Genomic DNA, 27,961 nt, shown 5'->3' on the forward strand with positions numbered 1-27,961 from the left:
GCGGGAAGCAGTGACCCACACAAGGGTTTGCCTGACTGGGGACTTTGTGGAGAATCTGCCTCATGAATACTTTTCTTATTTCTGTATGAAACAAGAAATCATTTCATCTCGTCCTCATTCGGCCATGTAATCTGATTCCAGAACCCTGGGTTTATGTGAAGGAGGACCAGCTCCTCAGAGCTGTCTTATCACTCCAGGGTTCTAATCAGCAGGAGGGATGAAGGGCTTTTCTCTTGGAGACCACGCAGGTTCTGATTCATGCATGAGAGATGCAGAAGCACGAGAGCCTGTCTGGATGGACAGCCACACCCAGCTTCCTGCCCGCCCGCTCACTCACAAGAATGGCAATTCCCACACCTCCTCTGCAGCAGTCAACAGAGACAAGAGAGGCCTGGTGCTTAGTTGGTACTCATCTTAGACCAAAACACTGGGACAACACATTTCCTCTGTATAAAACATTTTATATTGTGTTCTTAAGGGATATGACACTAAAGAAGAAGAACAAGGCAGGAATATGCTCCTATGACCAGATTTCTAGGTTTACTATAAGGGTATAATAATTAACATAGGGTAGCAGTGCTGAAAAACTAGACTAATGCAATGGAATAAGAGACGGGCGTGGAGACCCATAAAGATACAGCTGACTAAGTCAATAAATAGTGCAGGGACAACTGGGTGTCCATAAATGAAAGAATGAACCCAGACAGAATCGTTCCATCTTACACAAAAATTAGCTCAATAGCTGCTCAGGAAGCTAAGATCTGAGGATCCCGGTTCAAAGCCAACCCGAACAGAAAAGTCCCTATGAGACTCGTATCTCCAATCAAGTACTAGAAAACCTGAACTGGAGCTGTGCTCAAAGCAGTAGAACACTAATCTTGAGCAAAAGAGATCTGGGACAGGACCCAGGCTTTGAGTTCAAACCCCATGACTGACAGGAAAAAACAACAACTCAAAACAGATAATAACCTTAAATGTAAGCCACAAAATTATAAAACATCTGGAAGGAAACACTGGAGAAAATCTCTGTGGCCCTGAGTTTGGTAATGCATTTTTGATACCACGCCAGAAGCACAGTCCATGAAGAAAAATAAAAGCAGATGCATTGGACCTTATTAGAATTAAAAACATGTGCTCTGTGAGTGGCACTGCAAAAAGAACCAAAGCACAAGAAAATTCTGGAAATAATGGGAGAAAATACTTGCAAAATACATTTTTGATCAAGGACTTACATGCAAGACAAAAATACACTTAAAGGGCAACAGAAAAATAAATAACTCAATAAAGATGTAAAACTGTCTGAAAAGACCAACCAACATATATGAGAAGATGTTCAACATCATTTGTTACCAGAGAAATGAAAAATAAAGGAAAATATCCTGCCACACATACCTGTTAAATGTCTGAAATCCAGCTGGGCGTTGGAGGCTCACACCTATAATCCTAGCTACTCAGGAGGCTGAGATCTGAGGAACACAGCCTGGGTCAGTCTATGAGACTCTTCTCTCCAATTAACCCCCCCCCCCAAAAAAAAAGCCAAAAGTGGAGCTGTGACTTAAATGGTTGAGTGCTAAACTTGCGCATAAAAGCTCAGGGACGGCACCTAGGCCCTGAGTTCAAGCCTCAGGACCAGTACAAGAAAAAGTCTGAAATTCCCCAAAAGGTTAAACAAAAAATCAAAAAATTCTGACAATACCAATTGCTGGTAAACATGGTGAACAACAGATGCACTGTGCCGATAGAAATATCGTGTTGACAATTTCTTATAAAATAAATAATTCACCCTAACAGTTGATTTTCATGTAAATGTAAGGCATTAATAACTGCAGGAAATGGATACAGGAAACTTTCAGCACCTGGAAGTCTACGTAAAAATTAAACAATGACATTGGGAAACAGGATGGTTTTCCTAGATATAAACTAGATATAAACTAAGCACTAGGAATAATGGAGACGTAGCCAGATCAAGGAAGAGGCACAGCCTCTGCAGATGACACCTGGGAAGGCCACCAGACCAGGCATGGCGGACGCTTGGACAAAGGCTTTGTATCTAAGACTCACATGGACACATCACCATAGAGGAGCAGGGCGTGGTCTGTAATCCCAGCACCTGGGAGGCTAAGGCAGGAAGATTATGAGTTCAAGGGCAGCCAGAGTTGCATAATGAGACTGTGTCTCAAAAATTGCCAAGTGTAGGGGCTGGGAATATGGCCTAGTGGCAAGAGTGCTTGCCTCCTATACATGAAGCCCTGGGTTCGATTCCCCAGCACGACATACACAGAAAACGGCCAAGAGTGGTGCTGTGGCTCAAGTGGCAGAGTGCTAGCCTTGAGCAAAAAGAAGCCAGGGATAGTGCTCAGGCCCTGAGTCCAAGGCCAAGACTGGCAAAAAAAAAAAAAAGAAGCCTAGGGGCTGGGGATATAGCCTAGTGGCAAGAGTGCCTGCCTCGGATACACGAGGCCCTAGGTTCGATTCCCCAGCACCACATATACAGAAAACGGCCAGAAGCGGCGCTGTGGCTCAAGTGGCAGAGTGCTAGCCTTGAGCGGGAAGAAGCCAGGGACAGTGCTCAGGCCCTGAGTCCAAGGCCCAGGACTGGCCAAAAAAAAAAAAAGAAGCCTAGTGCTGAAAATGTGGCTCAAGACAGAGCACTTACCTAGCATGTATGAGATACTGGTTCAATGCCCAGAATGGGAAAGATAATAAAAAGACTGTGGTCTTCTGCAAAGCAGTATTAACTTTGACTTCATTTGGGAAGTTTTAACCAAAGCTGTAACATGCATGTGTGCACGTGTGCACACACATGCGAACACACACACAACACATATACATAGTTGAATAAAGTACTTGAGACTCCAGACTTAGGGTTCAGACTGATCTGGGTTCAAACCCTGGCTCTCCTCTTAGCTTGGTGTGTGACTTGGCACAATCGGAATGCTGAAAGGCTCATTTCCCCATTCTGACCATAGAGATAATAAATAGTCCCTCCATCACTGATCAAGTAGGTACACAATATGCCCAGTGTCTATAACAGTCATGAGTAAATGACAGTTATTTCTTAAAATGTACATCTGACAAGGAAGGAGCCGGGAGAAATTGCCTGTTATCTAAAGATGGTATGTTTTTCAACATAAAATCCCAGATGACATACCAAAAACCTATAGAATTGAGACATCCTATGTGAAAGAAATTATCATTTGAACAAAAGATGGAAAGCAGATCTCACCGGCAGAAAGCAGTGAGGAAGACGGGCTCTCTAGTCGAGGGTGTAATGAGAACACGGAGGTGGTGGGAGGCACCGCAGACATTTCCTGAGGAAACGTGGAATAAAGACGCGTGCCGTGCCTCCAGATGGAGCGGCTTAGCTGTCTACTTGTCACTTCCCAAATGGCTTTGTAAACCCAGTCTACATCTCTTTTTTTTTTTTTGGAGAAAAAAATGGATTCAAAATCATTCAAAAATGATTCTGAATATTAACGGGAAGAATGGGCAGGTCAGAAGAGCAATGAAAAAAATCCAAAAAAGAGGAGGATGTATTAGATGAGAAGATGAATTACTAAAGAAGCCACAAAACCCACAGACTCACTTCTCGTACCACGTCCTGAGAAGTGTTAGACAGATTGATTAAAATGGAAATCCAACTCTAAGTTGCAATCTCTGAGTGGAGCGTGGGTATAACGCTAAGACAGGAGGTACAGTGGCCCAGAGGAGAAAGGCCAGCCTCTCTCTCCGCAGAAGGCCGAGCGGCTAATGAAACCTTTAAGCATTGGCCTACAGAGGAACTGTCTCTTGCTGTTTGAATGGCAGTCATGTAATGTATCAAACATGAGGAATTCAAGCCACGGAAGAACAAAATGAAAACAGGTGAAGTTTTTATCTGGTCTTAGCATATGAGACCAATTTCTACACCTATATCAAAGCAGAAACTGTAAAAGAGTGAATGAATAAAACCCTTAAAATCTTTGTGTATCATAGAAAACATGAGCTACTTGTGGTGGTGCCAGCCTGCAATCCCAGCACTCAGGAGGCTGAGATCGAGAGGATCAGAATTCAAAATGAGCTGGAGGCCCTTCGTCAAAAAAACAAAACAAACCACCACCATCAATAACAAAACACCTGTTAAAGGCAAATGGCACTTTGAAAAAGGTAGAAAAACTGATTTGTCTTTTTTTATAGAAAAGAATTGCTCTACAAACCATTGAAAACAATTCTCTAAACATGAGATCACAGGGGATATGGGAAGTCCAAAAAGAATACCTAGCAAGCATACAGTGTGTGTACGTGTGCATACACACAGACACACATACCCACACTCAAATCTGCAGAGTAGTCAAAAAGTAGAAAGTTGAGCCACAAGCTGGGACTCTGCGCTAACATCTGTAATTCTGGCTACCCAAGAGGCTGAAATCTGAGGATTGAAGATTAAAGCCAGTCCAGTTATAAGATTCTAGGAGAATTTTATTTCTAATTAACAGACAAAAAGCGGGAAGTGGAGGTGTGGCTCAAGGGGCAGAGGACCAAGCTTGAGAAGCCAAGGAAGAACACAAGGCCCCGAGTTTAAGCTCCAGTACTGGCACAAAGAAACAACAATCCAAACTTTCACAGAGTAAAAATAAACTGTTTCTTAAGACCCATTTGTTTTCCTTTGGTATGTAAGAGCCTTGGCTTCTATCTGGTCTGTTGCTTTTCACTTTAAAAGCCGACTTTTCCTAGCATCTAAGCAGACTGAGTTAGCTGCTAAGAGATAAGCAGGACTTCCTGTGAATTCACAGGCTGGGGCAGGGTGGGGCAGGAAGGAGAGCACTAAGCCCTGGTCTCCTCTTTCCTTTCCTTTTGTTTTGCCAGTCCTGGGGCTTGAACTCAGGGCCTGAGCACTGTCCCTGGCTTCTTTTTGCTCAAGGCTAGCACTCTGCCACTCGAGCCACAGTGCCACCTCTGGCCATTTTCTGTATATGTGGTGCTGGGGAATTGAACCCAGGGCTTCATGTATAGGAGGCAAACACTCTTGCCACTAGGCCATATTCCCAGCCCCTGGTCTCCTCTTTTGATTCCTCCTGCTGCCTGGACTGTGGATGGACCGGCCAGAGCTCGAGCAGACGCGACTGGCTGTGGAGTGGACCTGTCAGAGCAGCTACATGGAGAAACGAGATCATGATGACCAAGCTCGTCCTGTATCAGCTCTGGACCTCCTGCTACTTGACTTGGTTCACATGAAAATAATCAACAATGCCCTTATTTTCTTTTGTTTAAACCACTATTATTTGGGTATTATTATTCCTGTAAACCAAGTCTTAGCTAAATATAGCTATCCACTTTCTTAACCCACAAAGTAGGAAAATTTGTTAAAAGTGGTGGCGTGTAAAGTTGATGAGGGCGCTCTGACTAGGCATGCGTGTGGTGTATTTTTCCTGAAAAAAGTCCTGCTGATATATAACAAAGGTTTTGTAATACACATACCTTTTACCCAGAAATTCTCCTGCTGGGAATGTATCCCAGGGAAATGATTAATATGCCTACAAAATTAATACACAATGATGTTCATAAAAGCAGTGTTTATAATCATGAAAAATTAAAGAGAAGTTAAGTGCTCAATAATAGAGGACTTATTATAAAAATTACAGTCACTTACATAATCAAACACCATCATGACATTAAAAATAAAAGTTTTAAAGGAATAATTGATGATATGGGAATATTATTAAGTATTATTAAGCTAATGGTAAAGACGAGAAATATGTAATTATATTCAGTTTGGGAGGTTGGATAACTTAAAAATATTCTTTATATTTTGAAGTATTGTTTAAATATTCTATACCACACATGTGCAAGTCTCATTCTTAACCCCAGTTTAAACCTTGCCTGTCTGCTGTCTTGTATCCCATACCTGCCCAGCCTCCAGACGGGCAGGCCTTCCCACCCTCCCTCCTGGTGGGGTGATGGAGCCCAATGTGTCTCCTCCTTTGTGAGTGTTGGTGAGGAATGAGCATGCCAGACGCACAGCCATATTCTTGGCTAGATGCTCCCACTCCAGGCTGCTCTAAACCCCCACTTACTTCTAGAAACTTCAAGCTTCCAAGACACACAGAGCATCCTATGGCATTATGGGCCATCTCAGGTCTCTGAGTGCCAAGCTATCATCTCGATTTCTAAATAGGCTGTATTTAGAGGGAGTGCTCTCATGTCAATTAGAACAAATGACAGAAACCCCAATTACCGGTGGCCGAAATACATGTGGCTTGACCTGGTGGTCTAAGAAGGTAGGCGCCGGTGCTGCCTCCTCCAGGGCTGCCCCTTAATCATTCTGAAGCAATTCCTTCTCTGGAGTACTCTAAAAGTGAGGATCCCACATAGGGTCCCTCCCTTGCTTGCTAATGAACTCCCACTATTCAAGCAGACGAACCCTGGAGTTACCATTCCAGACCAGGAGAAGGACTTAGGATGTGGACTTAGGACTTAGGACTTAGGGTGTGGACATGCCCCTTAGTCCCTCAGAGACCTCTGTCCCCATTCCTCAGTCCACGCAGACTGGAGACATCGCCTTGTTCTGTTTTGGTCCTGGCTGCGGTTTTAATTGATCTGAATATCCATCGTCGTATATGCAGCCAACTAGGAGCTCTTCTTTGATCCAGTTGCCAATTTAATTTTTCAAGCTTTTTTTTTTTTTAAGGTCATGGCATTTAGAAGAATGGGTCCCTGAAAAATTAAATGTTTCTTTATATGTTTAATTCCTGACTGTATTACGGCAGGGAGCAATAGTGACAGAAGTTGAATGGGTGCGAAAAGGTTAATATGAACTGCTATTAAATTGCAGGTTTGCAAGCCTGGGGCCTGTACCCTCTTACACAACAGACATGAAAGGAAAAGGTTCTTTCCGGAATGTGGAGCTACATCTCCATTTCTCTGAGCGTCTCTGCAGCAGGATTCCTAAGACTTTTCTATGAAGACATGGCTGCTGGGAGGAGGTCTTCACCCTCCCCCACCCCCCCCCCCCCCCCCCCCCGCCACGAACTCCAAGCCTGAGAAGTGATGGACGCAGACAACCGTCTGTCAACCCGCAGCAGTCTCTCTTCCTCTCAGAATCCCGCCCTCAGGTGGAAAACACCATTTGAGAAAAGAAAATCGCTGCCAACGAGTTTTCTAGTGTTCTGAATCACTCAGCTGGAGGGAGGTTGTGATTTTCTCCTTAGTGCACCTGGCGAGAACCCCTGGGGCTTCCTCCTTTCCTGAGCCCTGCATGGACCCCACCCTCTCCCCCTCCAGCACATGTGCGGGCCTTCTCCAGGCTTATCCACCAGCCAAGCTGGCTACAGAAGAGAAGGAGGCCCAGTCCTCAGAGCCTCATTCTCCCTACTCCTCCAGAGAGCGCGAGGAGAGACTGGCTATGGAAAGACCGCGGCATTTCCTGTCTTGCATTTGACACCCTAAGACCTGGGCAAGTGACTTCAGATTTGGCTCCCACCCTAGAGAGCCCTTCCCAGCTTTATGCTAACCACAGCTGGAGCACGTGTGCGTGTATGTGTGCATGCATGTGTACATGTGTGTGTGCTTGCAGGTGCTCAGCCACCACTGTCTGAGCGTGAGGCAAGGTTCTGTCCCTTGATGGGACCCCAGGGTTGCCTCTTGTATATAGGACCAGAACAGTCTTCCTGCAAATAAACAGCACAACAAAGCAGTGACAGGGCAGGGCCCTTGAGGCCCTGTGCATGTGGTCTTGTCTTAGACTGTCAGGAAACGTGCAGAACCTTCTAGAAACAGAAGGGTGGCCTCCATATGGTATCACAGAGGTGGTGAAACCCTTAGCTCTGCCAAGTCCTTGCTTCTGCCAGTGGGAGATGCAAATCCATTCTCTGAGGAGGGAGGGTGGAGCAAGGCTGAAGGCCCAGCCGTAGGGAGGGTGTGTCTGTGCATAGGGGGAGAGATGCCCTAGGTACAGCAGGTTTAGAGGTGCTGGCTAGGTGAAAAAAATGTCTCTCATTTGAAAAGACCTATTTTTGTCAGTTTTCTACCTCCATAAAAAAATCAAAATACTTGTACCTTCAGACCTTTTTTGTAACTGATGTTCAGGACGGAGCAACAGGCAGCTGAATGGAGGGAGCCCTGGAACTAAGAGGGAAGGTTCAGCTTAGGAAGCCATTTCCTGGCTGGTCTGATTACTACATCCTGGACCCACCTTTGGCTGTGGACATGCAAGCCAAAGGAAGGCCTTTGTCAGAAGGCCTCTGTACCAACAGGAAACCGGATGAGGGCAGAACCGTGGGCAGCAGCTTTCTGGATCCACAGCAGCACTGGGGGAGCCCTCCTCTCCTGTGCCCCAGGACAGGGCCACGGAACTCCTAAAGCTGCAGAGAGGAGCCTGACAACAGGGGAGACAGGTCTCGACAGGGTCTTAATGGACATGGCGCGCAGGAGTCAAGACATTGTCAGCAAGTGACAATGACAGGAACTGCGTGTGGGGGCCATGCCAAAGGATGGTGAGCCACACAGGAGCTGCCTGGAGCTACCACCATAGCCTACAGACCCCACAGCGCCCACGCCCTCACTTGCAGACACAATGCCGAACTCACAGGCTTCACTCAGCAATGACCCCGCTAACATTTTTATGGCCAGATGAAACTGAGGTTCAAAACAGGTCACGCTGAAAACCAATGGCCACATTTAACACTCGCAACATGCCCTGGTGTGTGGAACTATGAAAAAGCATTTCTGCACAAAACAAGACTGCAGCCGACATAGTTCAGAGCCAGGAAACCTCTCACAGAGGCAGAGCCTGCAGACACCACGCTCGCTGCCTGCAGCTTCTAGAAGTGATCGTGGGCCGCAGGCATGGAGAAATGGTCTCATGGTCAACTCTTCCTTCTCCTTCTCTCTACCCCCAAAGCTCAGTTGTTAACTGAAAGTTGCCCTTCATTTCACTTGCGAACTTCCCCTTCTTCTCTCTCTCCCCTTTATCCTGGGACCACACCTCAGCCCTCATCCTATGTCACTAAACACCTGGAGATCAACTCATCAGGGATCAACTCAAAGGAAAAGCTCAGTCCTCCCTTTATCAAATTTGTCCAGGCAAAATATTATTAATTTAAGTGTTTTACTTCACATGCTGATGACCCTGGGGAATGAGCAAAGCCCTCACTGCCTACAACATGTCCTTATCCTTCCAGGAACACTGATCCAATCCTTATCTAATAGATGAACATCATTTGTTAACGTGGAGTGATAGGCCCCTCCAGGAGCTGTACAGTCACAACACATCCTGAGATGGAAAGATGAGAACATTTTGTCCACATGATAACCATTCCATCTCACCCTTAGTGGGATGTTTCTGCTTTGTTTTGCTTCTTTACATGAAACTCCTGCCATCAGCCACAGCCTAGAAAAAAAAAAGCCTGACTTTGAAGGCCACAGAAGGAGCGCTCATGAAATGTTGATAGTCCAAGGAACAAGCCCATTGATGGAGTGTTGAAGGCTGTGGTATTTCTTAGATAATTTCCAGGAGGCTTAGGGACCAAGCAAGAATTCACAGGACCTTGTGAAGTCCGGGGACATGAAGCACAAACTAAGACATAAACAAGCAAACTGTTGGCCTGCAGTCCAATGCAGCAAAAGCTAAATATGTAGGACTGAAGAAAACCATGTGGAAGTGTCACTCTGGTTGTTTTGGAATATTGTTAGTGGTGTTCTCTCTTTTCTAATATAATTTAATGGAGATTGTTCTTGTTTTTCTGAACTGCCCCTCACCACTAACTTAGCAGCCCAAGCCTCTGCGAATGTTTTGAAATACTTTTAAAAGGCAGCGTTGTTCTAACTGAGCATTTCAGATTTCAGGAGTGATGCTTTTGCAAGCCTCTTTATGCTTCATGCCAGTGTGCTTACTTGCAGAGGTTCAGTAAGGATTTGTTTCTACAGCGAATAATGATATAAATAGATAGTACCACCAAGGCCATCCTTGCAATGTGTCATTTCAGAGAATGTCTCATTCATTCAAGTGCAAAGGCCACCATTAAGAACAGGGTTCTTCATTTAGAGAGGCGAAATGCTCTTCCAGAAAAGGGGCCTGTTACCTACTGTGAGGCCAGAGAGGATGTCATTAGCAGGCCTGGAGGCGCTGAAGGAGAGATGCTTTCCTCGGGCAAATGGCCAAGATGACTTTCCTGGCCCAATTCCCTAGTCTCAGAGCAGAACAGAAAATAAAAGCAATAAAATGTATGACTAGAATAACATAAGCTACTGAAACCCCCTAAGCAGACTTGCAGAAATTTTCAGGCATTTCTGGAAATTTTTGGAGAGTAGTTACTTAATGTCACAGGGCTTTTGATTTATTGACAAGGCTACATGGAGGCTAATATATATGAATTCACTTTTCTTCCTATCATTATACAAATAAATCCCTCAAATGCAACAAGAGCCAGTTTTTAGAAGTGAATCATCTTGGAGATTACTTGGGATCACACTGTTTCTCCACATCCTGACCTGAACCTCCACAGAGCCTTCAGCTCCAGTCTTCCTGAAGTTACCACAATAGTGCTTAGACTAGAGGTCAGACAAAGTGGCTTCAAAAGAGGACAGTCTCTCTCACCCTGTTCCTTCCCTTTCTATTACAAATAGTTGCTCAAAAATCACAAGTGCTCATGTATGCATGCACACATGCATACACTCACACACGGACACACAGCATACGCCACAGAAAGCCAGTCACAGCTCAGAGTGCCCGGTGCCACAAAAGACAATTCAGACTTCTGCTTTGGGTCTCAGAAGTAGAGATGGGGCTTTCTCTCTCATGAAAACTCCCACGGAAGCCCGGCCTCTCCTGCCCTCTCAGGCCTGGAGGAGGCACGGCTGCCCTGAGGAAGAGTTCTCTTTGATCTATCGTTTGGTTCTGTGCTGTCCTCCAAGCAGAATATATTAATGAAGAGATGCTTTGGAGAAGCAGGCGCCACGGTTGTGATATCTCCGCAGTCCCTGTTTTGATATTTGGCCATGAGAAGTTCAAAGGATTTGAGAGATTAGAGTTCAAGAAAACCCACGATACACCCGAGGGCAGGCCCTGGTCTTAGATGCTGAAAGAATCTGCCCCTTCTACACCCTGGCAAATTCACCCAGCGTATATCTCAGTCCAGCAGAGTTATCTACAAAGCCTCTTAGCAGTTTTTATGTTTCCCCTCAATGATAGATGAAGGAAATTCACTTTAGGATCCCTAAACAAATTAGAGAACTTACTTGCCAGGTTAACCCATTTCCCCCGTGCAGACTACTAAGGTGCTCTGAGGCATGTTGGACCAAAGCTAAACCATGCCAGCCTGCCCTGAGTCACTCGACTCCCCCACCACATCCCGAGGTTCCTACTCACCATTCTTCTCCACCCTGGGCTTGGGCGGCTCAGGCTCCGGGAGACATGGACAGGGCCCATCACAGAGGATGCTGAGGCTTTTGCCAATAGAACAAGCATGGAACTCCAACTTACACTGCAAAAAAGAGACAGAACAGATAAGCATGTAGTTGGACCAGGCATCAGCAGCTCACACCGTCACCCCAGCAGCTTACATCATCATCCCAGTTGCTCAGAAGACTGAGATCTGAGGACTGAGGTTTGAAATCAGCCCAGACAGCTATGTTTGTAAGACTCTTTGTCTCCAATTAATCACAAAAAAAGCAGAAAGTGGAGGTTACTCAAGTGGTAGAGCACTAGCCTTAAGCAAAACAGCTCGGGGACAGCACCTAGGCCCCAAGTTCAAGCCCTAGTACTGACATGAATGTACACATGCATATGTATACACACACACACACACACACACACACACACACAAATAAGAACAGTCACTACAGACCCCATATTCAGCTTCCTAGAAAATCACCAGAGCCCTTGATCCAGAGAGGATGAAGAAGGCAGAGACAACTACATGAAAGGTTTAAGGTTCAGCACACTAAATAAGAACTGGTCTTTCATGTTTTTACAATTGAGCAGTCTAACTTCTAAAACACAGCAGAAGCAATGGAAGGCTTATTTTAATGACAGGTTTGCTCAACTATAGCTACTTATAAAATAAAGACTATGGTATGTTAAATTGAGCACCTGTGGCACCGTAAGTGGACTATGAAGCATTCCTGCATCTCTGAGGATGGCTCCTCACTTCCCTGATCTCCCCACACAGAGAAGGCTCTGTGGCAGCCTGCTCCCAGGCTCTTCCTGGGGAGGAAGAGTAACAAACCTCTCCAGCCAGTGTGGATGGCAGGTCCGACACACTACACCTTCCCCTTGGGAACAATGTAGAATGAATGCTTTTGTTCCCACTGCCCAAAGTGGACATGATGTCAGCCACCTGTGACTCAGTAGAAACATCTATTTCTAGGGCATAGAATCAGAAGTCTTTAAGTCTTTAATCAGTCACCTTTCATCAACAACAATAGCTATATTGTGGTTACTTTCTTCTGGCCCTTTACTGTTAAGCCTTAATAGAACCTAAGCAGGAGGGAGCGATGCTATTTACAAGTGTAATAGACCACAACAGTTACCAGCATGGTTTAAACTCCTACATCATGGAAGAAGAAATTGAGATCTGGAAAGGTTCAATAACTCATAACATACTGTAGCTTTCATTTGTATGCATCTCTGGCTCTCAAGGCTGAGTCCTGAAGGGGCCTGGGACCCTCCTGGTCCTGTGGGTGGGGATTTGGGGCACAGGCATACCACAGTGCACTGGGTGGGCTCATTCTGCATCTTTGCTATTGCCTCAGAGGTGAGTTGTCTGAGATTTCCCTCAATTTGTGCCTGCAAAATTCTTATGACCCAGGCCTGCCTAATCAGTGTTTTGCAAAAACCCATGGCCTAGGTACCTGGTGAGTGTTAAAAGGCTGAAGTGAGCAAAATACACTGAGCACTTCCTCCACTGTAGCTCTTATCAGGTGCCATAGGGAATTTTTAAAAGAATGGAAAGAAAGGATATAGTCCTTGCCCTTGGAAAGCACAAATGGATACCTTTGAGAAAAAAAAAGCCACCAGAATCTGCAAAGCAGCACATATGAGTGCAAGTGATTACTGGCTTATGGCAGAAGGGGGAGCTGTACAGTCTGGGCCGATTATAAACCCAGGAATGGAGTGCTTTAAACCCAGCCCTAAAGGCACTGAAGTCACCCTGCATAAGCCCAGCCGTCACTACCGTCACTGCTTGTTCCTCTGGTGCAGGGGAGGAGAGGAAAAGAGGAGGGGAAGGAAGGATGGGATAAGGGGGACTTCAGTGCATGCCTGTGGAGTGTCCAGAGCATGCCCAGTGTGGTCAGGGGAGTTATTGCAGATGTATGAGAAAACATTGCTGGGCCTCACAGATGAACCAGCTTCATGGTGAAGCATACAAAGCCAGGCCCACTGGACAGGACTCTGAGGTTAGGTAGGATGTGAGAGAACATGGGACAGAACACCAACACCCATGGGAGTAGGCAGGGTCAGCAGACAACACAAATGGCCTGAAGGTGGAAGTCAAGAAGGAAACAGGAGGGGCTGGGATATAGCCTAGTGGCAAGAGTGCTTGCCTCGTATACATGAGGCCCTGGGTTCAATTCCCTAGCACCACATATACAGAAAACGGCCAGAAGTGGCGCTGTGGCTCAAGTGGCAGAGTGCTAGACTTGAGCAAAAAAGAAGCCAGGGACAGTGCTCAGGCCCTGAGTCCAAGCCCCAGGACAGGCCAAAAAAAAAAAAAAAAAAAGAAGGAAACAGGAAAGAAGCAAGAGAGTCACCAGTGTAAGTTCTCCACAAAGCAGAGTACATGTGGCCTCTCCCTTTCCTGCTGCCTCTTCCCACTCCTTCTTCATCCATCTTCCCTTCCTTTTCTTCCTCCTTCCTCTCTTCCTCCTCCTCACCTCTACTGCTCTTCCCCTCCTCTTTCTCCTGCTTCTTTGCACTCTTCATCCCTCTCTTCCTTCTCTGCCTCATCCTTTAGCCTCCCCTTCCCTTTCCTCCTCCTCCTCTTCCTTGTTCTCCTCTCCCTTTTCTTTCCCTCTGTCTTCCTCCCTACTTCTCCCTCTTCTTCTTCCTCTTCTCCAATCTCTTTACTGCTTCCTAATTAGCTGTTCTACAAAGCAAGTACCAGGTCAGCCTGGACTATAAAATAATTCAAAACCAAAGCATTCAACTAGGGAGATGTGAGGCGAGAAATGCAAGCATCCTCTCATCCCAGGGCATTAATGGCTGCCTCCTGATAGTAAGAACAAATGACAAGCTCACAGAACTCTTCCTAAAGTGATCTCATGGGTATATATCAATAGTGTGCTAACAGAATTTTCCTTCTAGGAGCTCACAGGACTTGGTGAGCTTAGTGAGATCAAAGAATTCTCTCTATAGTGAGCTCATAGAACAACTGCCCCTATAGTGACCTCATAGAATTCTCCTTATATTGAGCTCACAGAACTCTTTCTATAGTGAGCCATAACTATTGTGAACTCAGAACTCTATCTAGAGAGCTTAGCATATTTCCATATAGTGGCCTCACAGAACACCCACTATAGTCAGCTCACTGATTCTCTTTAGTGAACTCACAGCCCTCACTATAGTGAGTTCACAGAATTGTACCAATAGTGAGATCACAGAAATTTCCCTCTACTGAGTTCACACGCATCCTATAGTGACCTCACAGAACTTCCCTACAGTGAGTTAACCGAGCACCCTTACGGTGGGATCACAGAACTTATTCATAGTGAGCCCATAGAATTCTCAATATAGTGAACTCTCAGAACTGTACCAATAGTGAGATCACAGAAAATTGCCCAGAAGGAGCTCACACAACTCCCACTATCATGTGCTCAAAGAACCCTAACCTACAGTGAGGTCCCAGAATTCCCTCTACACTCAGATCACAGAACTCCCCATAGTGAGCTCAACAAACTCTACAAATGGTAACCTCACACAAGAAATCGCCTTAGAGTGAGCTTGCACAGCTGTTACTACAGTGAGCACAAGAAGCCCCCTCCCCAATAGTGAGCTCAGAGCTCTACAAAACAGTAAGCGTAACTCCTATAGTGAGGTCACAGACTTACCTACAGTGAATGCGCAGAAGTATACCTATAGTGAGCTTGTTGAAATCCACCTGATGTCATCTCAGAGAACACTAACTAGATTGAGCCCACAGATCACAAGCTAAAGTGACTTCAAAGAGCTCTCCCTACCATGACCTCACAGAGTTTCTGCCTGTGGTGAGCTCACAGAACTCCACCTGGAGTGACTCACATAAACACCTGGAGTGAGTTCACAGAGCTCCACCACCTCGAACGAGCTCATAGAGCTCTATGTCAGCTCAAAGAACTCTACCTACAGGGTAATCACAGAACTCTTACTGTAGTGAGATGACCCCTACCTTTAATGAGCTCACACAATCCCATCTAAAACCCTTCGTATGGTGAGTACCCAGAATTCTTATAGTGAGTTTACAGAGCTGTTTCTTTCATGAGCTCATAGCACTCCCAATATACTGACCTCATAGAATTCTCCTTATATTGACATGATAGAATCCTATCTATATGGGAACTTACAGAACTCTACTTATAGTGAGCTCAGATAACTAAAATGGGGTGGGGGAAAAACAAATGAATGATCCAGTTCCAGAACTTTTTCCTTTCCATTATGCTCAAATCAAGAGCCAAAACCTGGTAACATTATGATAATGATAGCTTTGGAATGAGATATGGCATTCCTTCATCTGCTTCCTCCATACCTCCTGCCCTGCTGGCCAACAAAGCAGAGAACTTGAAGCTGAAGTAGGCTGGATGATGAGTCCCACCCACCACTTACAGTTCACACCACACCATGCTTGCAAAGGAAGGGGGCAGTCCTAATTCATCGCATTTTTTTTAAAGCCACATTTTAGAAAATACAGAAAAGAGGAAACTGATGCAAACTGAGTTTGGATTGCATTAGCACCCAACTACTAAAGTATGCCGACAGCCACATGTGGAGGAGCCCCAGCAGAAAAAAGGATTTGGCACTGCTGACCACTGTGGCCTGTGGGGAGAGCTTCCTCCAGAACTGGCACTAAGGGGACAGGAGCCTGGGCTGCGCGCCACAGTTGAGGTTCCTTGGCCTTCTGGAAGGCACAGCTTCACTCTTCTGGCTCTATCTGTGTCCCTCATAAAAGATGCCTAACTGCTGGGTGTGGGGGCTCACGTCAGTCCTAGCTACCTCACCAACCATACAAAGGGTTGGGAAATCCCTTTTCAAGGCTAGCACAGGTAAGAAGCAGTTCACAAGATTCTGTCTCAATCAATCACTGGGCACAGTAACAATGCCTTTGTCGTAGCCATGGGGAAGTGCGATGGCTGGGCACACAGGTGCCTGTCTGTCATTCCCAGGGATATGGGGAAACACAGGAAGGTACACCACAGCCCAGGATGGACCATGCACAAAGCAAGACCTTACCCCAAAAATAACCCATGCAATTTTTTTAAAAAAGGAGCTGAGAGTGTGGCTCAAGTGGTAGAGTGCCTATGTAGCAAGTCCAAGGCCTGGAGTTCAATCTCTGTTACCTTGGAAATAAGTGGTATATCATTGTTGTAGTTATTTTCAACATGCCATGTGAAACCGTACCTTTTTTTCCTCTTGTATTCCCTTCCTGTGGTTTTACCCCTGCTGTTACTATAACTGATCTTAGTACCCCGGATACTGTACAACGTGTATTGGAACTAGGGAAGGGAAAGGGAATACCAAAATCAGAGACAAAGGATAAAAAGACAAATCATTGCAACAGTGATACTTACAAAACCAATTGGTGTAAACCAACTGTATAAATCATGGGGGGAGGGAAGTGGGGAGGCGGAAGATAGGGGGGAGGAATGAGAGAGGAGGTAACAAGTTGGATAAGAAATGTACTTGCCTTACATATGAAACTGTAACCCCTCTGTACTTCACTTTGACAATAAACAAGAAAAAAAAAAAAAAGAAAACTGTGTCCAAAAGTCCTACCTGCCAGTAGCTTAGAAAGGTGTCTCCTTTTACCACAGGGTCTTTAGAAAAGCTATCAAGTTCAAAGAAGTGTGTGAGAATGGGGTTTTACTGGTGTCCTGACAGGAAGGGGACTTTGAGTATGGAGACTTATAACCAGAGAGGCATGGAGAATGAAGAAATATAGGGAGGTGACATCTACTAGCCAGAATGAGGCAAGGAGGCACTGAAAAGTGGCCTTCCCCTGAGGCGAGCTACCATGCTCCTTTTTCCTATTTGGACTGGGAACCTCCAGCACAAAGGACAATACATCTTGGTAGTTGAAGCCACTGTTTGTGGATTGTGGGGTGGCACCCTAGCAATCAGCTTGTTCCAGAGACAGACGCCATGCAACAGAAATGCTTTGTCTTGGGTTCAAAAAGCACAGATTTTTGTGCCAAGATGGCTCAGGTCTACTGGAAAGAAAAAAAACAAGAAATCATAACGCATACCACATACCAATGGAATAGTAGTGGTCTCTGAATATGAGTTCACTGGACATAAAGAACTTGGCCAAGTCATAGTCTTTATATTACTGTTATGATACAGTAGTGAAATAAATAATTACAGCTAACCCTGTAAAGGAAGTGATCTGAGATGATGGGCAATAATGACTTTTAAACACGGACCATTTCCACAGTCATACAAATTCAACTATAAATACAAACCCTGAGGTTTCTAGACTTGGGGCCCTCCCCCATCATCACAGAAATGGAGAGAGGAGAGAGCGCTGGTGATGGTAAGAGAATGTGCAGAAATAATCTGCAGGGTGACCTACTTAAAAATAAGTGTGGTAGCAGATTTCCCAGCCCACCCTTGCTTCTATTTTGCATAGCATGCCAGTACATCCAAATGAGTGAATGTTTCCTTGCAAATGGCCAAGTCAATCTTTCTCGTCGATGACTTAGAAAGCAAAACTAATAACTTCTCCCAGGTTCAGTACCCACACAGATCTCAACCAAGTCCACACCACCCTCTCTACGGCACCACACGTGCATTGAGTATTATTTTTAACATTTTATTTCAATTGCTTTCCCCACTATATTTCATCAACCTATCATCTATTTTTAAACCAGACTGTTGGTGGTTCACAGTTGACAATTTTGTTCACAGTTGATGAATCCTGATTTGTTTTTATTCACCCGAAATCATGTTGTTGCAGTGGAGGGAGGAAAAGGACCTGCGGCTCTGCTGCCTTTAAGAACTGGATGAGAAGTGGTGGCTGACTGGAAGAGTCCACACGTCTCTCCTGCTTTGCCTCTCCACCAGCTTTGCTGCTGCTTCTCAGATCCTTCAACTGCAGGGCCTTCGCACTTCCCTTTGTCTGTCCCTTCCCCTACCCCAAACAGTGGCTCACTTTAATTTTTTCTACACTCAGGTTTTGCCAGGAAATTTCCTGGCGCACATCAACTCCTCCCCCTTTTTCTGTCTCTTTCTCTCCTTTGCTGTCTTTGTGGTCCTCATGAGCATCTGTCATACAATTTTCACAGGAACTGGCCTTTTGTTCCATTGGTTCAGGGCCCATAGCAAGAGCCTCATGAATGCTTGTTAAGTGTAAGCAGAAATATATTCATGTGTGTATGTTCATTAAGGCTCTACATAAAACCAAAGCCTTCTCTCTGTATGGCTCCTATGGGACGACCCACAGCCACTCCAGCCCCAGCAGACAGAGCTGCTCCTCTCAGCAGGAACCATCTCAGTGGGCCAAGGGCTGGCTGTGTTGGAACCAGGGCTCAGTCTGTGTGCTCACTTTCATATTCTCTCAACATTCTCTCTCTCTCCTCTCTCTCTCTCCCCCCCTTCTACCCCTCCCTTCTCTGCATCTCTCTCTCTCTGGCATGCACACGCACGCACACACACACACACACACACTTTTGACTTGCAGAACCTTAAACTTGAAAACCAAGTTGCTAAATGTATGAACAAGTAAAAGCAATTCTTCACAAGAAGATGCCAGCTAAATTTAGAAGGGAAGGTTGTAATTAGGAAATCACCATTTTGCAACACAGTGTCCTGAGTTAAGAAAAGATCACTCAATGTAAAAAAAAAAAAAATGGGTACAAGTGAGGGACAGTCACTGTCTCAAAATGCTACCCAGAGACTACATAATTATTATAAAAAGGAAAATGTATATTTCCAACAAGATACATGGCATCCATCACTTAACAAAAGGACCAAGGAATCAAGTCAGTATCACACTGGTGGCACCTTCTGATGTGCTAAAAGACATGAATATAATTATGAAATACTGGATCCAAGCCTCAATTTATTTATTAGGAAACAGACTTCAAATTGGGGAAACTGCCTGAAGTCTAAAAAGAAAACTATTGGCACCAAATAGAAGTAAAACAAAAAGCCCTGGAGTGTATAGATCATTGTTTCATATTCAAAGAAAAGAGAAGAAGCAAAAGCAGTGAGCAAGCTTGGCTAGTTCTTGAATAACAATAATTACACAAAGCTATAAAAGACATTGTGGGGGAAATCGCTGTGATTTTAATGAGAACTGTGATATAATAGAATTGCTGTTCTCCTGGGTAGGATCATCCATACCTGCTCAAGGTGGTTAAATAGAAGAATGCTCCCTTTGCTTTTATGAGGGGTTTAGGTGTCACAATGTCTGTAAATTACCTCCAAATGGCTCAATGCAAAGTATGCATGTATACACAGACAGCAAAATGTTACCTGTCAGACCTTGTGATGGTGTACATTATTCCTCAAGCTTGGCAGAAGTCCAGCAATGGTTATTTTAATAACAAGGAGAGGGATTTTTAACTGGCATCCAGAGGTGCTGGGGACTCTTCCCAGCAGAGCAAACCCAGCTGTGCTCAGTATGCCTGCCCAGCATACTGTCTGGGGCTCCCCTGTCATGGCAGTCTAGCCTGAGCTGCCCTGCTGCTTCTCAGTGCCAGTGCTTTAGCTGCGTGGGGGTATTCCTAGGATTGGGTGATATTCTTCTCTTTTTCTTGGGTGGGGGTGGTCCTGGAAGTTGAACGCAGGGCCTTGGGTTTGGTCGGCTGGCACTCTAATGCCGAGCCATGTCTCCAGCCTCTCCTTCCCTGCTTTTATCTTTTTGCACTGGTTATGTCTGAGATAGTGTCTTACTTTTTGCTCAATACATGTGTGGGCCTCGATCCACCTATTTTACACTTCATGTTGTAGCTTGGATGATAGGTGCCTATCAATACACCCTATTTCCTCTGTGAAGAGGGAGTCCTTCAGACTTTCTGCCTTGGCTGGCCTCGAACCCAATGCCTCCAACCTCAGTCCCCCACATGCTTGAGAGGACAGGCTCACCCCACTGCATGCAGCTGTCTTGTTGCAGGGCTGCCTAGAACCACCATCCTCCCAATCCCAGCCTCCCAAGTAGCTAAAATCACAAGAGTAAACCAGCACTGCCTGGCACATAGCTCTAAATTTCCATAGGATGTTCTGCCTGTCTGGAATTCTGGGAGACAATGCAAATGAGGAAAGTCTTGAAAATCCTCATGCCTGTTCTCCTGTTAGTACACAGATCTGTAGATAGACTAGCAAGTGCTCAACAATCATACTGAGCACCTGTGTACTTGGGGGCTGCTCCTCTTCTTACTAGAATACATTCACTGTGTGAAGGGTTCCATTGTGCCATTTCGTACAATGGAATGTAACAAACCTCCATCACATTCACCTTCTCTACTGCTCTTGTCCCCTTTCCTCTGGCCTCCTTTAAAAAAAAGTTAATGATATTTTTGTACCTGCACGGTATGTTTACCTTACCCTCTTCTCACCAACCTCTCCTTCTCTGTTCCCCCTTTAGGGAAGCAGGCACCTTTTCCAGAGCCTAGTACACAGGTACTTGGCTCACATTTGTTTGTTTAGGGGAAATATCTTAGGTATGTGTTCATTTTACAGATGAAGAAAGTTCAACCTAAGAAAGCAAAACGTCTGCCTCACAACCAGGAAACAACACACTTCTTTTTTAGTCCAAGCCCTCTATTTTTCCCTAGTGCAGTGAAGCAAGTGATGATTGAGTCACAGACTTCCATAGGACACCGACTCTGGCAAAGTCTCTCCCTCTTCTTAGGCTGAAAGACCAGGCAGAGAAAAAAGTGAGGGAAAGGAAGTGGTGTCAGAGCTGGGAGAGGAAGTGACATCAGAGCTGGGAAAGGAAGTGGTATCAGAGCTGGGGAAATAGAGGTGGGGAAACAGGAGGACCTTGTGGCAGTAGCCACCACTGTAAAGCAGGGAGAAGATGGAGCCTGACCCTGTGCTTCCCCAGCCCCATTGGGTCCTACTATACCAAACAAAGCTGCCTCTGTGACTTCCACTAGCAAGAGAGGCATTGGATACTGTTCTCTTTGGGTAGTGATTAGCAAAGATAAGTTAGAAGGCGTTGAGTTGGCCCACAAACCTGCGTCGGATGCTGTGAGTACAGAAGCTGTTGGCACTGGACCTTGACTTCTTGCTGGAGAGAAGACATATTATCAATGTTCCTGTTGGGCCTCTGAGGGAAGCAGTTGTTAGAGTCCAGTGGAGCTCAGCCAAGGCCTCAAAACGTTGGGAATGCTGGGGAGTGGCTCATAGGGCGCTGCTTGTATAGCAAATGCCTTGAGTTCAAACCCGCAGTATCACCAAATATAGAGAGGAAAGTGAGCTGGGTTCTGAGGAACTACTGGATCTGAGAGGAAGTTCCTCAAGGAAGTTGTACATGCTCCTAAGCCCTGGAGCATGAGAAAGTCCGTATGCTGAGAAAGTGGGCGAGAGGGATGGTTGAAATTACTTATCTTCCCAGAAACCCTAAAAGGTTAGAGGCTCTCACTTGCATTTTGCAGATGAGAAGGAAAGGGGTATGAAAATAAGGACCATGAATAAGACTAGAAGGAGGAGAGAGTAAGATCAGGCTTGGTGGCTCACACCTGTAAACCCGGGTACTTAGGAAGTAGAGATTGGGAGGACCAGTTCAAGATTCAAGGCCAGACTAGGCAAAAATTGATTGAGGTTCCATCTCAACAAACACATTAGGCACAGCCCCATACACCTTTGGTTCCAGCTACACCAAGAAGGGTACTTAGGACTTCAGTCCATGATCAGCCCCAGGCAAAAACAAAACAAAGTGAGACGCTATCTGAAAAATAATATAGAAATGGCTACAGGTGTGGCTCAGGCTAGAGGGTGCCTGCCTAGTGAGTGCACAGCCCAGAAGTCAAACCCTAGCACCACTGGAAACAAAAGCATACATTACAAAAAAAAAAAAAAAAGAAAAGAAAGAAAGGAGAAAGCAGGAAGAAGCGACAGAGAAGGCATGGCAGGAAAGAAGTGAAGAAAAGTGAGGAGACAGACAAGGGCAGGGAGGAAGCCATGTTCCCGAAGGAGAAAGTCAGGAAGCAGCAGGGAGGGCACAGGAGGCTCCAGAGGCAGTGGGGGAACCATCAGGGACCTGGTGCTTGTCTCTCACCCAACCCGGGTGTGTGTACTCAGAGAGAGAATGCGCCAAGAAACTGTCCCAGCTGCTACATGTCTCCTCAGGAGGCTGCTTCCCCTGCTGCCCTGGTGTCCCTAGAGGCACCCGGTCCCACTAAGCCCCCTTCTCTCTTTCCAGGCTCCCCTGGCCAGGCTCTCACTCAGGGCTCCAGGGAGCCCAGGGCAAGTCCAGGGGGCACCTAATTCATGGTCATCTCTCCTCTCCCAGGTCCTCTGCCCAGGCTTGGAGGGCACCTGGGATGGGAATCTGATACCTAAGCTCTGGGGATTACCAGAGGTGACAACCCAGCCTGCTCTCCTCATCCCTACATGAGGATAACCCAGCCTCCGGCAGCTGGCTGCCAAGGAGGAATAACTAGATTCCAGTGCAGACCTGACACCTTTTGTCCCTTCCTCCACCCCCTGCCAGCCAGTCCCACCTTCATCCTCCCCAGCCTCAGCTAGCTTCACACCTGAGTGGTCTTTGTAAAATGCAAATTGGGTTGTAACACCCACCCCAGCTTACAAGCATTCCTTGCTGTCTGTCAGTCTCAGATAAAACGCCCAGCTTTCAAACAGGCAGAAAAGGCTCCGGTGAAGTATATCCCATCAACCCCCCATCCTCCATCCTCACCTTCTGGCACATACAGAGCAGGCAGCAGGCTGCCGCCTGGCCCACCTAGCTCTCCTCCTGATGCTGGGGATTCCTCCTGGTGGCCCCCAGGGAGCAGGTGGCCTCCAGGGAGCAGGTAGATGGTAGCTCCATGTTCTCCCATAGCACCAGTGCCCACCCTGGTTTCCAGCCCTTCATCTTGATAAACACCCTCATGTCTTAAGAATGCTGTAAACTCCTCACTCCAGCACCCAGCAAAGGATGTGAAAAGCCATTAGACACTAAGTAAACACTGGCCACATAAACAGATCCACAGGCGGATGGACAATGGACGCCATCCCCATCTCTCGGCTGCCTGCCGAGCAATTCCACACACAGGCCTCTGTTGTCAGCTCCAGCTGAGCTGCCCACAGTCACGCTTCACCACCCAGCTCTGGGAGCAGCCCCTCCTTAGCTCTGTGGACAGCGTCCTGGGGCACAGTTCTGGGCCTGGCCCCTCCTTAGTTCTGTAGATAGCATCCTGGGGCAGACTGTTGGGCAGAGGCCCCTATGACCATCCATGGGATCTCTGCTTCCCAGCAGTCAGACCTTAGAGCCCAAATGTTAACATACTCCTCACCAGCCTGAATGAAATCCCAGACCCTCCTTTTTCAGGCAGCTACCCTTTTCCTGACTTTACTTCCCCTGCAACACCACCATAATTCATGGCCACCACCTCTCCCGAGTCCCAGCTGTGCCCGGCTACTCTTCCCTGATGTCTTTCTCTAGCTCCATTCCCAATCACCCCCTGGGGACAGTCCCCTCCACTCCTCCCCTGCAGGGCTTCTGGGGTGCAGCCATGTCTCCAGGTCATCCTCTTAGAGCATAGAGCCCCATGCCTGCTCCTCTGCCTTCCTGCTTCCCAAATGAGACCTTAGCTGCTAGACTTCAAGACCTTTGTTCCTGAGGACCTTCCATAGTCCACTCTGCATTTCACTATGCTGGCACCAATGGCTTTTAAAGTCTTCACGATGTGTGAGTATGGGTTATTCTGTAGAAAATTATGAATCCGACATCATGTGAAAAGCTTTACTCATAATTTGTCCTTTCATTTTTCCATCCCAGATCTTCCAAGGGAAGAACTCACACCCATCCGACATGAGGAACTGAGGCTCACAAGTACTGCTCCTGGGTGAAAGCCAGCTCTAAGGAGCAGGGCCAGAAAGCACAGACAGCTGACCCTGGAATCTGACCTCTTCAGAGGTTCAATGTGTGGTCTCAGGTTAGGGATGTGGTCTTCTCTCCCTCCCTCCCTCCCTGTCCCCAAGCCAATGGTGGCAGTAGGAATCTCTGTCTTTAAACAGCAGAGTCATTCAAATGGTGGCAATGCTGAGGAATTCTCTCTGGAGAAGCACCTGGAGAACACATCATGTGGGCTTACATGGTTTTGCCTCTGGAAAGGTAGACAGAAGTGGTAGGTTGGCCAGATGTCTCCACAGGATCCCTGCTAGGTCCCAGGGGCTCCCCAAGACAGGAGCCCTGCTCTTCCTTTCATCCCCACAAATATCTCAAGTGCCTACAACAGAGTCTAGTCCATGGCAGGTGCCCTTGAACTATTTGTCAAATGAAAGAATAAATGACTGAGTAATAAATGAATACGTATCAGCAATAAATGAATAATAAATGAAGAGTGAGTTTCTTAAAGAAATGAGGAAACAAACCACAGATATTCTGAGTGACCACAGCAGCCACTGAAAAGGCAGGGATGGGGTGATTACAGCAGGGGTGAGAACAAAGGTCAGCATGGCACGTGCCTGTATCCAGTCCATACTGCAAGGAGGCAGACAAACAATGGCTTCTTTGTAGTTTCAAAGTCATTTTCTCTGGTGTAGACCTCAGTCTAGGTCCAAGGACACTCATGCTTGGGGGCTGGGCACTGTTCCACACTCCTGCTCCCCTTTCAGCGACACCTCTCTGTCACAGGTGACACACTGTGGAGCTCAGGCTCCTGAGCCTGGCTTTGGAAGCAGTGGGATGACCTAGTATCTGCATGAGAAGCTCCTCATGAGAAGTCAACTACCTTCAGAAGTCTCACAAGTAAGGGAGAGGAAATTCAATGGAGAAAGCAAGGGTAGTTTCTTCAGTTCTTGGTAACTTATCCCTCAATATATGCTGAAGAATGAGAAAACAGATGCCAGCTAAGCATATCCATCAACTCGTGTCCAATGCTAACATTTCCCAAGGTCCAAAAAGAAAAAAAAAAAAGCTATTAAGACCTCACCTTGGGCTGACATCAGATAAGCATCACAGCCACTCAGCATCCCTTTACCTCTGGGCTCCAGCCTAATTTCTTCCCCTCTCCCCATTTACTTGCTGGAGAAAATAAACTCCCAATGTCTTTGTGAATACAGCCTTTATGTCCACGAGAGCCAACAGAAATAAAACCAGAGATAAAGGTGACCAAAAACGCCAAAGCAGACTTCTGACTAAATGCAACAAGATTAAGGTGATATTTTTAAAATGAAATGGTAACTTAAACTTTGAATTACTGCCTGATTTTACTGCCTACAGATGAAAGACCCTGTAGTGAACGAAAAAGCCATATAACTCAAAGACAATTTTCTTTGCTTGACACCAACTCTGTGAAAGATACATTTAAGTAATAAAATGCCCTTGTATAAGTCCATTCTCTGATGAGGGGCCTTGGTGTGTGAGACTGGTAAGGGCTTTCATTTCTTCTTTTCTTTCTTTTGATTATATGGTTTCCCCCAATGGGGTCTGATCTCATTTCTCCCAGAACCTGATGAAAGATGAACCAGGTAGCGAGTGTGCCCCAGGAGACTAGCCCTGGCAATCCTTTAGTCTGGGGACCCAGGTGCCTGGCAACTGGAAATGTCTGAGGTGTGACACTCACATGGGGGCCCCTCCCTTGTTATTAGTGCTAAACTTCCTTATGAGACCAAGACTGTAACCCAATGAGCCCGAGACGGTCATGCCACGCCAGAGTGGAACTCTCCAGGCTGGGCAGGGTATCCCATCTGACCTGGGAAGACAGACTCCTGGGTATTTCTTAGGATGTACAGAAAGGAACAGATCTGCTGTTCTGTGGGAGCAAGAAAGATTCATTTGCCAAGAGTTCAGCACTGGGATGAAATGCAGAAATTCTAAACAGGTGGGTGGATGTCTTAAGGGGATAGGTCCATGGGGTAAGAAAAGCTAGGGAAGGGAAGAGTGGGAATGCAGCTAGAAGGAGAACAGGCATTCTGGGACAAGAAGCCACTGGAAGGCCTGGTGATGAGGGAAGGGAATGGTGAGGATGCATGACAGACACCCAGCATCTGGGGCAGCAGCTCAGCTTAGCTTCCCTCCTGGCAGTGTGTCCATGGGCATGGAATGAATGGCCATGAAGGCCTTGGGGCCTAGGTGGGGACTGGGCCCACTGAGGTCTAAGAAGATTGGGCAGCTTTGGCAGACCTGGGCATTCATTTCACATTCAGGCCTCAACTCCAAGCACCACCGGAGCCCTCCCTTCCCTTCATCTTAAAGTTAGAAAGCTCAATCCGGTCTTCTCCCACTCGGACTGAGAGTTTGCTTGCATATTTTAAGGTCAATCCAGAATCTTCATTAATCAGGCCAAAATTCATTAAGGAAGGCCAACTGTGATCTCCAGGAAGTCAGCTGCTCTCCATCGAATATAATTTGTGTTTCATACAGATGAGTGATTTTTCAAACACTGTGACACCACACTTTGGGGTGGGGTGGGAGGGGAACTTGTGAATGAAAGGGAATAGCTTGTGTCTCACAGCATCTGATACAATATGTGAGCACCAATGTCAGAGAATTTTGCACTGAGTGGTGTGGCACCCTCATCATGTCCCTGCCACATATAATTAAGCTCATCAGTTATCTCCTTCCTTTTACCACTTTAGGAGGCTGTCACTGTGGGCCTCACTGGGATGGTGATACATCATTCACTCAACTCCTCAGGAAAGTGCCTGCAGAGGCTGATTTCTCAGAACCACAAAGGGGTGAACCCTGAAGCTCTAGAACAAAGCAAGCTGAGTTCAAACCGTTCCTGGCTCCAGTCTTCTTAACTAAGGGAACACTAACTTATCCTCCCAAGACTGCACTGCCTCATCTGCAAAACAATGGAAATGCCTCCTTGGGAACTTATTTAATGTTTTCTGACCATCTACTGTGTGCCAGGCAGTGCTTTCACTGAGGGATGCAGGATGAGTGGTGACCTGCTGTCCCCTTGGGCTTCTATGCAGAAAGGAAGACTGAAAATAGAAAAAACACATGAACCCTTACGATGTAATGAAAAGTAAGAAAAAATGATATTCATGAAGCTCTCAGATGATGGCAGACACGGACCACCCACTCTGGGAGAGCTGGAAACCTCAGGGTGCATGCTGCTGCTCATTTCTCCAACTGTCCCAGCCTGTGGAGAAAGCAGGCATTCTGTCTGCGCTCCTCTGGGAAGCCTGCTGGGTTCTGCTCCTCCAGTGCCACAGGAGGGGTGCCTCGGGGCTTGTGGGGGAGGGCAGCAGGGAGACCTCATCACTCAGGAAAGCATCTGGAGGCAGACAAACCTGGACTCCAACCCCAGCACTTGCTTCTACACTCCATGACCTTGAGTGAGTCTGCTGACTCGTTGAGGCTCAGTTTCCACATCTGTTAAATGGAGGCAATTATGCTCCCTGCTTCCTGGAGTCACTTGTGGGGGTTGGTCAAGACGGGGACAAGCCTAGTGCCTGGCTTGGGGTATCTAATCCACATGTAGACCCAGGAAGGCGCTGTGACAGTCACAGAATGACCTGGGAGCTGCAAGCCTGGGCACACACATCCTACCTGACCTGGGAGCCACAGAGGCATGCATGCAGCTTCCCTTTTCTCCTTGGTCGACTGGGAGCAGCTGGAGAACAAAAGCTGACCATGCCACCATGAGCACCAGGGCCAGGCACGCAGCTAGG

At 46.5% G+C, this 27,961-nt stretch overlaps 1 protein-coding gene across 1 annotated transcript in view; it reads right to left on the reverse strand.

Annotated features, from left to right (window-relative positions):
• The window catches only part of Spock1 (SPARC (osteonectin), cwcv and kazal like domains proteoglycan 1), a 377,507-nt gene that overhangs the window by 38,861 nt on the left and 310,685 nt on the right, over positions 1 to 27,961 (reverse strand). The window contains exon 6 of the mRNA XM_048334044.1: positions 11,345 to 11,459. Coding sequence (XP_048190001.1) covers positions 11,345 to 11,459 — 115 coding nt within the window. The remainder of the gene's footprint in view (positions 1 to 11,344; positions 11,460 to 27,961) is intronic.

The sequence above is a fragment of the Perognathus longimembris genome, chromosome 25 (genome assembly GCF_023159225.1).
Source record: "Perognathus longimembris pacificus isolate PPM17 chromosome 25, ASM2315922v1, whole genome shotgun sequence".
NCBI classification, from domain to species: Eukaryota; Metazoa; Chordata; class Mammalia; order Rodentia; family Heteromyidae; genus Perognathus; species Perognathus longimembris.